Here is a 12,786-nt window from a genome sequence, read left to right as displayed (position 1 = left end):
CGATTGACATTTCTTTTAAGAGCCACATTTTTTAAACTTAAACTTCTAACGCCACTTCTTCAAAATAGACTTGCCCAGGCCGTGGTATGTCGTGGAAGAGCCACACTCAAGGGGCCAAAGAGCCACATGTGGCTCGCGAGCCGCAGTTTGCCGACCACGGCCCTAAGCGAAACCACTACTTTTCCCATTTCTGACTCAGGCGGGGTCTGAGGAACTCATGTCTTCGAACTTCACAGCAATCCGCCGCCCGAGGCTGGTAGGACCCAGAGCCTGTCTCCTCTCACCACCGCACTCCTGTCCTCCAGCCAGGCTCTCCGCTGCCCCAGGGCCTTTGCACATGCTCTGCCTGCCACCTGAACAGCTCACCCCCTCCTCCTTTGGGATCCAGATGAAATATCCCCTCAGGGACCCCCCATCACTCTACCTCTGCCTCTCATTCCCTTCACAACACAAATCACGACGTGCGATGATTTTACTCATCTGCCTGCAACTTGTTTTCCTGCCTCTTTCCTCTCTGGAAATGCCTCTAGAGTAGGACCCGGGGTGGCGGGGGGAGAGGGGGTGTGAGTCACAGCGCCTGCACCTGCCCAGTGAGCATGTGTGGGAGGCAGGGGTGCAAGCACCCTGAGCATCTAAGTTATGCACGTGGAGTGGAGAGCTGCGAAGGAGCCAGGCCAGGCGGCGGCCCCTGGAGGGAGAGGCGGCGTGAGGCGGGTTTCAGGCCCACCCAGACTTGGGTTTGAGCCCCGCTTTGGTTTCTCCCTGGCTGTGTGACCTCAGACAGGTTGCTCAGCCTCTCTGGACGTCAATCTCCTCCCTTGTAAGATGGGAATCACGTATCTGCAGGGTGTGGCTGTGGAGCTCAGTCCTCAGGTTAGGCTGGGAGCAGGGCCTGGGCAGCCCCCAGCTCCCCCCATGTCTGTCTGTCCAGTCGAGGGGAAGGAAGTAGCACGCATGGAGCACCTACTGTGTGCCAGGCACCGTACTAGGCGGTTGGAAAGCAGAGGCTGATCCAACAGAAGCTGCGCCCGAACTCCAGCTGAGAGCAGGAGGCCGGCCCGGGAGGTCCCTGCACCCTGGGGTCAGGAAGGAGGAGGGTGGGGTGCGAGGAGGAGAGGGAGGCCTAGACCAGCCTGGAGGCTCACTGGTAAGTGGCGTTTCTCCTGAAACATCACCTGGGAGGAGCTCTGGGGAGAGACAGGCTGGCAGAGGGAGGAGCAGGCAGAGGCCCCGAGACAGGACGAAGCTGGGCACATGGGAGGCTGGCGCGGAGGGTGGGCGGGGGCGGAGCTGGAGGAAGCACGGCCACAGTGCCCTTGTCCATCCTGACCCGGGGTCACCACACATCCGTGACAGCCTGTGCCCACGAGTGAGTGCAGGCTCAGGTCGTGGCCACGGGGGTGACGGGGGGTGACGGGGGGGGGGCGGGGGCGAGGAAACCTCTCACCTTCGGCAATGCGTACTTCGGCAGCTTCATCAGGGCAAACTCGTTATGGCGATAAGACACGTAGTACTTGGTCTGGTTGCCTGACGTTGCCTACCAGGAGAGAGAGCATGCTTTCGAGGGGTTCGGCTCCCTTTCCAGCCAGATCCTCACGAATTAAAAACCACGCTTTGTATTCAGCACGCAAAAAATAAATAAATAAATAAATGCCCTTTTACTTTGCTTGTACCTGCTCTGCCTGACATAGACAAACTCCTATTCATCCTTCAAAGCCCCATACCAAGACGCCCCTCCTCTGAGAAGTCTTCCCCCACCTCCTTCAGTTAGAACTCATCTCTTTCCTCCTCCTCCTGTTACCCTGCAGCTGAGTTATGGAACAAGGTGGAAAGGCCATCGCCCTGGCCCGGGGATTGGCTTTGCGGGGCCGTTGAGGGGATGCCTGCAGCCACAGCCACAGCCACAGCCACAGCCACAGCCACAGGGAAACTGTGAATTAGTGGCACTTGGAAATCAAACTGCCTCCTGCCCGGGGGACTGCATTTCCCCTTTTCCTCCCGTCCTGCTGCCCGCTCCCGAGGGCCGCAGAGCCGCACCTTAAAGAAGATGAACTCGTTCTGCAGGAGCAGAGACCGGTGGTCGATGGGGCCTGCAAACAGCGAGCTCAGCTTCCGGCTGGAGCAGTTGTGGACGTGGGCGGTGACGTACCGGGTTCCTGCGGGAGGAGAGCCGTCGGGCAGCCGAAGTCTCTATCCAGTCGCCCCAGACACCCTGAAGGCTGGGCCGTCCTGGCTCCGTCTGCCCGCTGTGCCCTCCCGGGGGTTTGTTGGAGGGCTGGCATTTTAAGGGACCTTCCCTGTGGCCACAGCCACTGCTGCGTGGGGGCGGGGGGCTCTGGGCCCCGAGCTCTTTACCCCTCAGGAAGCTGTCGGTGGCCCCATCTTACAGGTGAGGAGACGGAGGCCGAGGAGAGGTTAGGTGCGAGTCTACAGCACGCCATCCGGCTGCCACCACGTTTCCTAAGGCAAGGCCACGCCTGCGTCGCCTGCGGCTGCCTTCAGAGCGACACAGCCCGTGGTGGCAGCGACCACGTGGCCCGCCCGCTGAGTCACCAGCTGGCCCCTGACGGGGAATCGCTGACCCGGTCAAAGCCCCGCAGGCGAGCGCCCGAACCTGAGCGCAGGGTGACCACACCTGCCCGCGGTCCGTGCCCCTCCACTCCTACCCTCGGGGCCCGCGCACCACGGCACCTCGGGAGTGTTGGGTCCAGTGACTCAGCGGCACGTCAGGCACAGTCAGCCACCCTGTGCCACTGCCACGGCCTCCCGGACCCGCCACGTCCCCTCGCAGCGGCCTCATCACACCCTGCGGCCATCAGTGCGTGTCCTGCCCACGGCCTGCCTGGCTGGACACGTGGTGGGGACCGGCCTAGGTCAGGCCTAAAGGTGGCAAGTCACTCGCTCATTCATTCATTCATTTACTTACCTGTTAACTCAGTCACTCTCTCACTCACTCACTCTCTCACTCACCCACTCCTTCTCTCTCTCATTTACTGACTGTCTGTCTCACGGGGGTGAGGCCCGTGTTCCAGGCCAGGTGCCAACAAGACAGGTGAACGCCACGCTCGTGGCGCCGAGGGGCTGTACAGCGGGAATAAAGGCCTGGTTTACGGCACTTGCCCGTGTCTGTGCTGTAACTGCCACCGTGGCCATTCTCCAGCCGCCAGGAGGGGGTTTGCCCCTGGAGCCGAGAAGGGGCGTGGCCACGAGGCTCTCCTGGCCCAGCAGCAGCTGCTGCTCTGGGGGAAGCAGACAGACCGACAGCCACGGATCCAGGGAGGAGCTGAGGGCTGGGAAAGGCGGCAGGACCTGCGGCAGCTTCCCTCTGGAGCTCTCTCATGGCCCGGGCTGAGCGCCGGTGCACTGACCCGTTTCACAGCCGGAGAGACTGAGGTGCAGGGCGGTGAGGTCGCTTGTCCAGGCTCACGTGGTGGCACAGGCGGGCTGGGAGCTGCCGGCCCTGAATCTACCTCCACGGAGCCCGCCCCGCGCAGGGGACTGCTGCTCGCACGTGTCAGCGCCCATGTCAGTGCGCACCTGCCGAGGGCTCCACTCCCAGAGAAACCAGCAGGAGGGGGTGGGGGCCCGGTGTCCCCAGGGGAGTATGGCCGGAGCGGGAATGCAGGAGGGTGGGTCCCTCCCCCTCTTCCCCTCCCGCTGCCCCCTGGCCGCACCTGCAAGACGGCTGATTGTGTCTGCTGCCCCCACAGCCAGGGGCAGGGGTCTCTGTTCCCGAGTCCCCAGCACGGAGCCCCGCCCCACGGAGCGGGAACCAGTGGAGGCCCCCTCAGAGCTCAGCAAGCCCGGGTGGGCCTGGGTGAGCGGGAGACACTCGGCGCTCAGGGGCCGGAACAAATGGCCCTGGAACAGACTTCCCACCGGAGCAGAGCGCCCAGCCTCCGGTTCCCTCCCCGCCCCCCCACCACCCCACCCCCCGCCCAGAACAAGCGCGGTTAGGATGATGCCGCAGCACGCACGCAGAGCTGGCCGTGCGGGCCGCGGCCGAGGAGGGCGGCTCCCGCGGACGGCGCTCAGGGACCACGGTGTGGCCCGCCCTGGCTCACCTCCTGCAGGGTCCTGGGCCTCCATGTGCACCAGGTCCGCGTCGGCGCCCCCTCCAGACTCAGCCCTGGAAGAGAAGGGGCTCGGGCTGGCACTGGGAACGGCATGGTGCCGGTGTCGGTGTCCCGCACCCCCTGTAGCCACGTGGCCTCCCGAGCCGGAGACCATTCTTCTCGCTGTGGGCTGGAGGCCAGTCCTCTCCAAGGCGCCACGGCTCCTGGGTGTGCGCCCGGCAGGGACCGGGTCTGCTGAGCCTTCTGTCTGCATCGTCTCCACAGGAGACGTCCCTTACGCAAGACGTCCCCATGGCGTGCGTGCGTGTGCGTGCGTGCGTGTGCGTGTGTGCGTGCGCGCGCGCGTGTGTGTGTGTGTGCGTGTGTGCGCGCGTGTGTGTGTGTGCGTGTGCATGTGTGTGTGTGTGTTTTGGGGGGCATTTTGTTTTGTTTTTGATCGAAATGAACTTGGGAGCCAGGGGCAGGCCTGGGATATCTCCCTAATTTTGCAAAAATTAGGAAACTGAGGCTCAGAGAAGCAAAGCGCCGGCCCTGAGGGTGCACAGCCGTCAGAGGCAGAGGTGGGCTTCCCTCCAGGACTCTCCGTCACCCCGGGGCTCCCGGCCACCCACCCACCACAGTGCGTGCTGGGAAGTCACTGGTCTCGGCTGCTGCTCCCCTCCCCACCCCCCACGGCGATAGTGGCCCAGGGGCTCAGGCAGACGGCGGGCATGTGCCTGGAACCCAGCGGGCACCGTGGCTGCGGAGGGAGCCGCCAGGAGGCGGAGGAGGAGGGACCGCAGCTCCCAGGGCTGTGTGCTCAGGGGACCAGGGCGGGCCAGCTGCGTCAGCGTCAGAATCGAGCCCGGGGCCGCAGATGTGCCGTGGGGGAGTGAGTGGGGACCCCTGTAGGGCCCTGACCTTTGAGCTGTGGGCGCCAGCACCAGTCACTCTGACCCTCAGTGGAGTCTCGATGGCGGGAAGTGCGAGCTAGGCTTCCGTGAACAGGGCATCGTGAGCCCCTGGACGGGGCTCTCCTGCCTGCACTCCTCCTTCCCGGACAAAGAGGGCCACTGTCCCTGCCCACGGAGCCGACGGTCCTCGGGGCTGCGCAGTGACGTGTGGTCTCCCAGTCCGCCAGCCGTACGTCCGTAATGACACCAGCCTGTCCTCACTCACCCTCTCATTCACTCTGCCTCCCTCCCCATCCCTCCTTCACTCATTCACTCACTCACTCATTCACTCACTCACTCCTTCCCTCACTCCCTCACTCACTCCTTCCCTCCTTCCCTCCCTCCCTCACTCATTCACTCACTCACTCCTTCCCTCCCTCCCTCCCTCACTCCCTCACTCACTCACTCATTCACTCCCCACTCACTATTCACTCCCTCCCTCACTCACTCCTTCACTCATTCACCCACTCCCTCATTCATTCACTCACTGACTCACTCACTCATTCACTCACTCATTCTCCCACTCCCTCTCTCCCCTACTCATTCCCTCAGCCCCTCACGCCCCCATCAGAGCATCCCCACGGCTATTGCCCACCTGCCCACATCGAGGCCTTGGACTGGGCCGGGAGCACCGCAGGCCTGAGGCCCGGCCCCTGCAGAGCCCCCCCCCCCCCCCTGAGCTGGGGAGACACTGCCTTTACCGCGCCTCGGACAGAGCTGGCTCCCTGCAGGAGACGACAGTGCTGACCCCTGCACCTCCCGTGTCCGGGTCCCCAGCGGTGGCACTTGGGGAAGGCCCCGGCCTGGTTCCGCACACAGTTTACGAACAGCAGGCACGTGAGACCACCCACGGGCAAGCGCACCCCGGGAGTCAAGTGCGGCGGGAGCTCAGGAGCTGCCTTTTGCTCTCCTGGATGGAGGGCAGCACGGACGCACATGGGTCTGAGGCCCCTCAGAGGCAGCGCCCCGGCCTGGAGTGGTGGCCTCGCTCCCGCCCCCCCTTCGCCCTCCCTGACAGAGGCCTTGCCGCCGGCCCGCACCCAGGCCGAGGGAGAAGCAGACACGCTGCCCAGCACGGTGACCGACGGCACGGCGTGGGCCGCGGCAGAGGCAGTCCCGGCGGGCGGCTGCCTCCGGGCAGTGCGACCAGGACGCCGTCCGGGCTGGGTCCCAGTGGCCCTCCGTAGCGTGAGGACGGATGTCTGGGCTGCGGTGTGCACGCCAGGCCTGAGACATCGGACCTGGGGCCGGGCCGGTGGACGGTCAGTGCTCACGGCGTGGCAGCCGCTGGGCAGCCACGATGACCTCGCTTTGGGGGCGCTGAGACACAGAGGGGAGGGGGTGCACGGGGCCTGAGGGGGCCCAGCGCGCAGCGGGTCCCCACGCCGCCCTCCCGCGAGGCCCCACGAGGCCACTCTGAGGAGCTCACGGTGAGCATCTCAGAAAAGCCGGAGCCGAGCGTCAGGCACACGGGCCTTGGCCGGTCTGCCGCCCGCTGCGGGGTGCGGAGCGCCCGGACGCGCCGACCACGGCCCATCGCCGCCGCCACCGCATCCCCAGGAACCGGGCCGCGGGCGCCTGGTGGTTATCGCTCACGCACAACAACGGGGGTGTCTGAGGGGCTTGGGGGAGACGCAATGCGGTCACAACGCCTGCCTGAGGCCAGTTTGCTCTCAGGACTGACCTGCGGCGGCTTCTCTCTCGGGCCGAGGGGTCTCTGTGAGCCGGGACCGCCCCCACACACAGGCCGCCTCCGCTCAGGTCCCACCGCCTCGCCCCCTCCCAGCCTGGGAGCCTCGGGCCAGCGGCTGGCTCAGCGACAAGGCCGATGACGGGTGGGTGACGGATGGGATGATGGATGGCAGGGCTGCGGTTTCCAAGGAGGGACCGGCCCTCCCCCCCGTGGGCGGCCCCGGGAGAGGGCATCGCCTCCGCCCAGCGAAAGGCCCCTTCCGGCGGCTCAGCCGACCAGCTCCCGCCAGCTTCCGTGAGCGCGTGTGGCGCAGGGGAGGGCAGGGCGCTGCTCCTGTGCGTGTGCGTGTGCGTGTGCGCGTGTGCACGTGTGTGTCTGTGCACATGCGTGTGCAAGGAAGAGCAATCCGGCAGACAGAAGGGCGCGTGCCCAGAGGCCGCTGCACAGAAAGGCGCGGGGAGCGCGGGCTCTGAGCGCCGCTGGCCTCGCTGCCGGCCTCGGGGGTGCTTGTCCTCCGTGGGCCTCGCTCCGTCACCGGACACGGGCCTCCTGGGCCCCGGCTGCCTGGCTGGGGGTGAGACCAGACCACGCTCCCCGGGAGCACGGCCCAGGAGCCACCCGCCCCAACTACGGGCCAAGTGCACGTGCGGCCAGGACGCCAGCCCCGGCCTCCCCCTCCTGCCTCGCCCAGCAGAGCCCAGGGGCCCTCCGGAGGCCCCGGGGGTGAGAATGGGCAGGGCCGGGGACAGGCAGGAGCAGGGAGCCCGGAGCCGGGGCGGGAGGGGCCCCGCGGGACCCACGCTCCCTCTGCGGTGCGCTCACCAGAACACGTGGTCCTTGGTCACCTGCTCGTGCAGCAGCAGCCACTTCCTCCCCAGGTCACAGGACACGTAGAGCTGGGCAGAGAGAGGGACAGCGCTCGGTCAGGAAGAGCCTCTCCCGCCCGCCCTCCCGCCACGGGGACGTCTCACCCGCCCGCCCTCTCGCCACGGGGACGTCTCACCCGCCCGCCCTCCCGCCACGGGACGTCTCACCCGCTTTCCCGCCACGGGGACACCTCACCCGCCTGGGCTGAGGACCCGCGGGTACAGGGGGTGCCGACCAACCCCCAGAGGCTGAAGGCGGGTGTGGAGCTCCCTAAAGGGCCCCTCCCGACCAGAGCCCAGCTGGAGGCAGAGGGAGGCGGTGCAGGGGTTCCCGGGGCCCCGCCCAGTCCTATTTCCCGCTTCTCTGCAGAGCCCAGCTGCTCGTGGGCCCCAGCCGGCCTGCTCACCTGTCAGCACACCTAGCCCCGCTCACCTGTCACCATGCCTACCCCCGCTCACCTGTCACCATGCCTACCCCCCTCACCTGTCACCATGCCTACCCCCGCTCACCTGTCACCATGCCTAGCCCCGCTCACCTGTCACCATGCCTACCCCCGCTCACCTGTCAGCACGCCTACCCCCGCTCACCTGTCAGCACGCCTAGCCCCGCTCACCTGTCACCATGCCTAGCCCCGCTCACCTGTCAGCACGCCTACCCCCCTCACCTGTCACCATGCCTACCCCCGCTCACCTGTCAGCATGCCCAGCCCCGCTCACCTGTCACCATGCCTACCCCCCTCACCTGTCACTATGCCTACCCCCGCTCACCTGTCACCATGCCCAGCCCCGCTCACCTGTCACCATGCCCAGCCCCGCTCACCTGTCACCATGCCTACCCCCGCTCACCTGTCACCATGCCTACCCCCGCTCACCTGTCAGCACGCCTACCCCCGCTCACCTGTCACCATGCCTACCCCCCTCACCTGTCACCATGCCTACCCCCGCTCACCTGTCAGCATGCCTACCCCCGCTCACCTGTCACCATGCCTACCCCCGCTCACCTGTCAGCACGCCGAGCCCGCCCTCCCTGCCGGGGGCACTGAATGAATGAGCAAACCGCCCGGGCCGGGGCTGGGGCCGGGGCCGCCACCCTTTCCTGGAAAGCCCTGCGGTCTCTGTGGCGACTGCCCGTCCCTGCCCTTGGCGCAGGAGAGCGACCAGCGACAGCACACAAGTGGGAGGCATGTGCCCATAAAACTTTATTCACAAACAGGTGGCAGGACACTGTCTCCTGACACTTGTCCAGGGTCCGTGATCAGAAATGATCACCTATGATACGGAGAAAGGGTTTTTTAAAAATCTGTATTTTTATTGATTTCAGAGGAGAGGGAGAGATAGAAACATCCATGATGAGGGACAGTCATTGATGGGCTGCCTCCTGCAGGCCCCCCCTGGGGATTGAGCTGGCAACCCGGGCGTGTGCCCTTGGCCAGAATCGAACCTGAGACCTTTCAGTCCGCAGGCCGACGCTCTATCCACTGAGCCACGCCGGCCAGGGCTGAGGAAGGGCTTTCGGGAGCTCCCATCCCTGGGCACAAGCATCAGGGGGCCAGGAGCTCAGCGCCCTGTCAGCAGGCGCGAAGGCAGTAGGTGCTCAGTGAACGCGGCGGTTGGACTGGATTTGCAGTGGGAGAGCCTGGCAGCGGCCGTGGCCTCTCACGGAGCCCGGACAGAGCTCAGGGCTTGTCCACCGCCCTTCATTCCGCACGCACACGCACACGCATGCACACGCACACACACACGCACACGCACACGCACACGCACACCACAGAGCTGAAGCTCAGAGAGGGTAAGCCGCTCAAGGACGCAGTGTCCGCTCACTGGAGCAACTCCCACGTTGCAGACCCGAGCATAATGGAGGCTGGCTGAGGAGTCCCCTGCGAAGGATGACAGTCACCTCTACCCTGTGCCAGTGGCATCGGGGTGACCAGGCCAGGGCCAGTCCACCTCCCATCTCCATGGACCCATCTGCACATCGGGAGAGCCCTGCCCATCTCCTTGGACAGTAAGTGCATAAAAACCAGCTGGAGCCACCGGCTCCCGGAGGCCGATGATAAAACCTCCACCTTAACGGACGCGCCATCCTCGCTGAGCCACGTGCGCACGCTCCTGCCCCGGAACTCCACGAAGCCTCTCCCTCGGCTCTCGTGGGAGGGGGTTTTAGGATGCACGTCAATTGTGCGGAAAGACAATGTTTCTGCTTCACAAAAGGCAAACACACCAGGAGAAGCAAGAACACGCGCACAGGGATACCGGTCCGCGGCTAACCCCGCAAGAACAGCCCGCGGTGCCGCTCAGGGGCCGGGCATCGTCCGGGCACTGAGAGGAGGCTGGTTCGATTCCCGGTCAGGGCACAGGCCCAGGTTTCAGGCTGGATCCCCATAAGGGGGCCTGCAGGAGGCAGCCGGTCTTTGTTTCTCTCCCTCCCTCAATCCCTCCCTCTCTCTCCCTAAATCAATAAAAATACATACATACTACACATATACACATATACAGATAAACACACACACACACACACACACACACACACACACACACACACACTCGGCCGCAGCCCGCGCCGCCCGCCGCGCACCTGGCCCTCCTGGGTGTAGGCCAGGACCTTGTCCTCGTCCTTGGGGTGGAAGATGAGCTTGTCCACGGTGAAGGGCACGAGCTGCTTCTGGAAGGTGGTGGCCTCGTCCGTGCTCAGGAACAGGTTCTGCTCCCCGCTGCTGAGCGAGGAGCTGAGGAAGAGGATCTGAAACACAGGCGGCAGGTGGGCCAGCTGAGGGGCCAGCTGGGGGGCCAGCACGTGGGGGCCAGTGCTGAGGGGCCAGCGCTGAGGGGCAGGTGCTGAGGGGACTAGCGCTGAGGGGCCAGGGCTGAGGGGCCAGCGCTGAGGGGCAGGTGCTGAGGGGACTAACGCTGAGGGGCCAGCACGTGGGGGTCAGCGCTCAGGGGCCAGTTCGTGGGGCCAGCATGTGGGGGCCATGCTCGGATGCCCACTTCCGGTTCTGTGCCTCAGCTTCCGGGTCTGCAAAGGGGAGGACACAGCACGGCGCCCGGCCCTGGTGAACCTGCGGTGACAGCCCAACAGGCCTGTGACGGGCCGTCTCCTCAGAACTCTACGAGGCGACTAATTATACCGGGGGCGCCTCGCTGGGCAGATGGGGAAACTGAGGCGCGGAGACGGGAGGCAAACTGCCGAGGCCACAGGCCAGGCAGGAGGGAGCCAAGGTCCAGATGTGAGCGTGACTCCCGAGCCCCAGGGTTCCAGGGGGCGCTGCCGGGAGGGGTGGGACTGGCCCCCACAGGCGAGCGCAGCTTTGAGGGCAGGCGTGGGGCCGTGAGACCCCTTCTGCGTGGGCCCCCCCCCTTCCACCCCGACATCCCTCTGGAAGGCCTTCCCGCCGAAGACCATTAAACACCGAGCAGGACCCCTGAGCCGCACGGAGCCCCCGCCTCCGCGTGAACGAACGGTGCTCCGGTCTCCAGGGAACCTTCATGAGCTCCCAGCACGTCCCTCCGTCTCCTCCTGCCCAGACCCTCTGCCCCAGCAAACCGAGGGTCCGAGGAGGCCCACGCACACCCCCCAGTCCTGGGCGACGTGCCCCGAGCTGTGTCTGTACAGAGGGCAAATGTGGGGGAGGGGGAGGGGAGCCGGCGATCGGAGAAGCGTGTTTGCTGAGATGTTTAACGACACGGCTACCGTGTGCTCACACAAACACAGGGTCAGACGCCGGGCACGCGTGCCTCCTGTGCGTGCCACCCGGACCATGTGCCAAGGACGGTTAGCATCAGTGGGCCCCTGGTGAGGGTGCAGAGCGAGTCTCCCGTTCTCAGGGAAGACGCATGAAATAAGGACGAAAGGATTATCACGCAGCCGTGGAAGAGAGGGGGACCGGCCATCGGTGACAACACGGTGAACCTTGCGGGCATTGTGCTGCGTGAAGTAAGTCAGACAGGCAGAGAGACGCATCTCCTATCGTCTCACTTACATGTGGACTCAAGACCCAGCTCAGGCCACAGGCGGACGGCGCACCGAGGCCGCGGCCGGGCAGACACGTGGCTATAAAATAACGTCCCGAGGGCGTCACCACTGGTCACCGGTGGCCAGTGAAGACATGCGTTGCATGTTTGAAAGTTGCTAAGCAAGTAGAGTCCTAAAAACAAGCTGCAACCATGGAGGTTATCATGCTAACTAGTCCCATTGTGGAGATCATTTCTACACAGAACCACGTTGTACACCTGGAACCGACATCCTGTTACCAGAGGCCCGATGCACGAAGCCCGTGCATGAGTAGGCCCTCCTCCTCCCGGCTGCCGCACCCGGGACCCGGGCTTCCGTCAGGTCTAATTAGCATATTATGGGTATGTCCATTACACCCCAATCTAAAAGAAATGAATAGGAGGAAACACAGGGGTGTTAGTAACGGTCGGTGTTAAGTGGCGGGGTTAGGAGAAAGTGTTCATGTTAAATAAACGTTTATTTGGAGTAGTTTTAGATTGACAGGAGGTTGCAGCGTTCACAGAGCCGGGCCCTCGGGTTCCTGCCGTTCACATCCTCCATCAGTAGATACAATTGGATACAATGTTACAATGGAGGCACGAACTTGGACACACCCGTGTCCGAGCGCCCATTTCACCGGCTTTTCCACCAACGTCTCTCTCTGTTCCAGGACCCACGCAGGATCCCACGCGACGTTTAGTCCTCACGGCCCCTCAGGCCCCTCTGGGCTGTGACCGAGTCTCAGACGCTCCTTGCTCTTCATGACCTTGGCGTTTTTGAGGGACCCTGGAGAGGCATCTTGCGGGATGTCCCTCAATTTCGCTCTGTCTGACGTTTTTCTCGAGGTGACACTGGGGTTACAGGGTTTGGGGAGGAAGAGCATGGGGGCAGCGCCATCCTCGTGGGGCCATCCCCAGGGCACGTGCTGTCCGCGTGGCCTGTCCCCGGGACGCTGCCCTCACTGGCCGGGCCGTGCGGCTCCGGTTTGTCCTCTGCACGGTCCCTTTGGGAGGACACCTGGGCTCGGCCCACACCGAGGAGGGGGTGGGCTCCCTCCGGGGGTGGAGGAGCCACATTCATTATTGGGAATTCTTCCACACCGGAGGAGACTGGGAGATTCCTCTCTCCTCTGCCCCCCCCCCCCCGTTTATTTACTTATTCAACATTCATTTGCATCACTGTGAACTCATGAATATGCACTGTATACTCCGAGTTGTAAGTGCGTGTT

At 64.5% G+C, this 12,786-nt stretch overlaps 1 protein-coding gene across 1 annotated transcript in view; it reads right to left on the bottom strand.

Moving 5' to 3' along the window:
* SORCS2 (sortilin related VPS10 domain containing receptor 2) overlaps positions 1-12,786 on the bottom strand; it is a 218,823-nt gene that overhangs the window by 34,780 nt on the left and 171,257 nt on the right. Inside the window, exons 4-8 of the mRNA XM_054708320.1 lie at positions 10,143-10,307; positions 7,524-7,597; positions 4,065-4,129; positions 2,038-2,156; positions 1,448-1,537 (exon numbers count right to left, since the gene is read on the bottom strand). Of these exons, the coding sequence (XP_054564295.1) occupies positions 1,448-1,537; positions 2,038-2,156; positions 4,065-4,129; positions 7,524-7,597; positions 10,143-10,307 (513 nt within the window). The remainder of the gene's footprint in view (positions 1-1,447; positions 1,538-2,037; positions 2,157-4,064; positions 4,130-7,523; positions 7,598-10,142; positions 10,308-12,786) is intronic.

This window comes from Eptesicus fuscus, chromosome 2 (assembly GCF_027574615.1).
Source record: "Eptesicus fuscus isolate TK198812 chromosome 2, DD_ASM_mEF_20220401, whole genome shotgun sequence".
In the NCBI taxonomy this organism is placed as follows: domain Eukaryota; kingdom Metazoa; phylum Chordata; class Mammalia; order Chiroptera; family Vespertilionidae; genus Eptesicus; species Eptesicus fuscus.
Note: the sequence above shows the minus strand (reverse complement) of the source record. Positions and strands in the feature narration are given on the sequence as shown.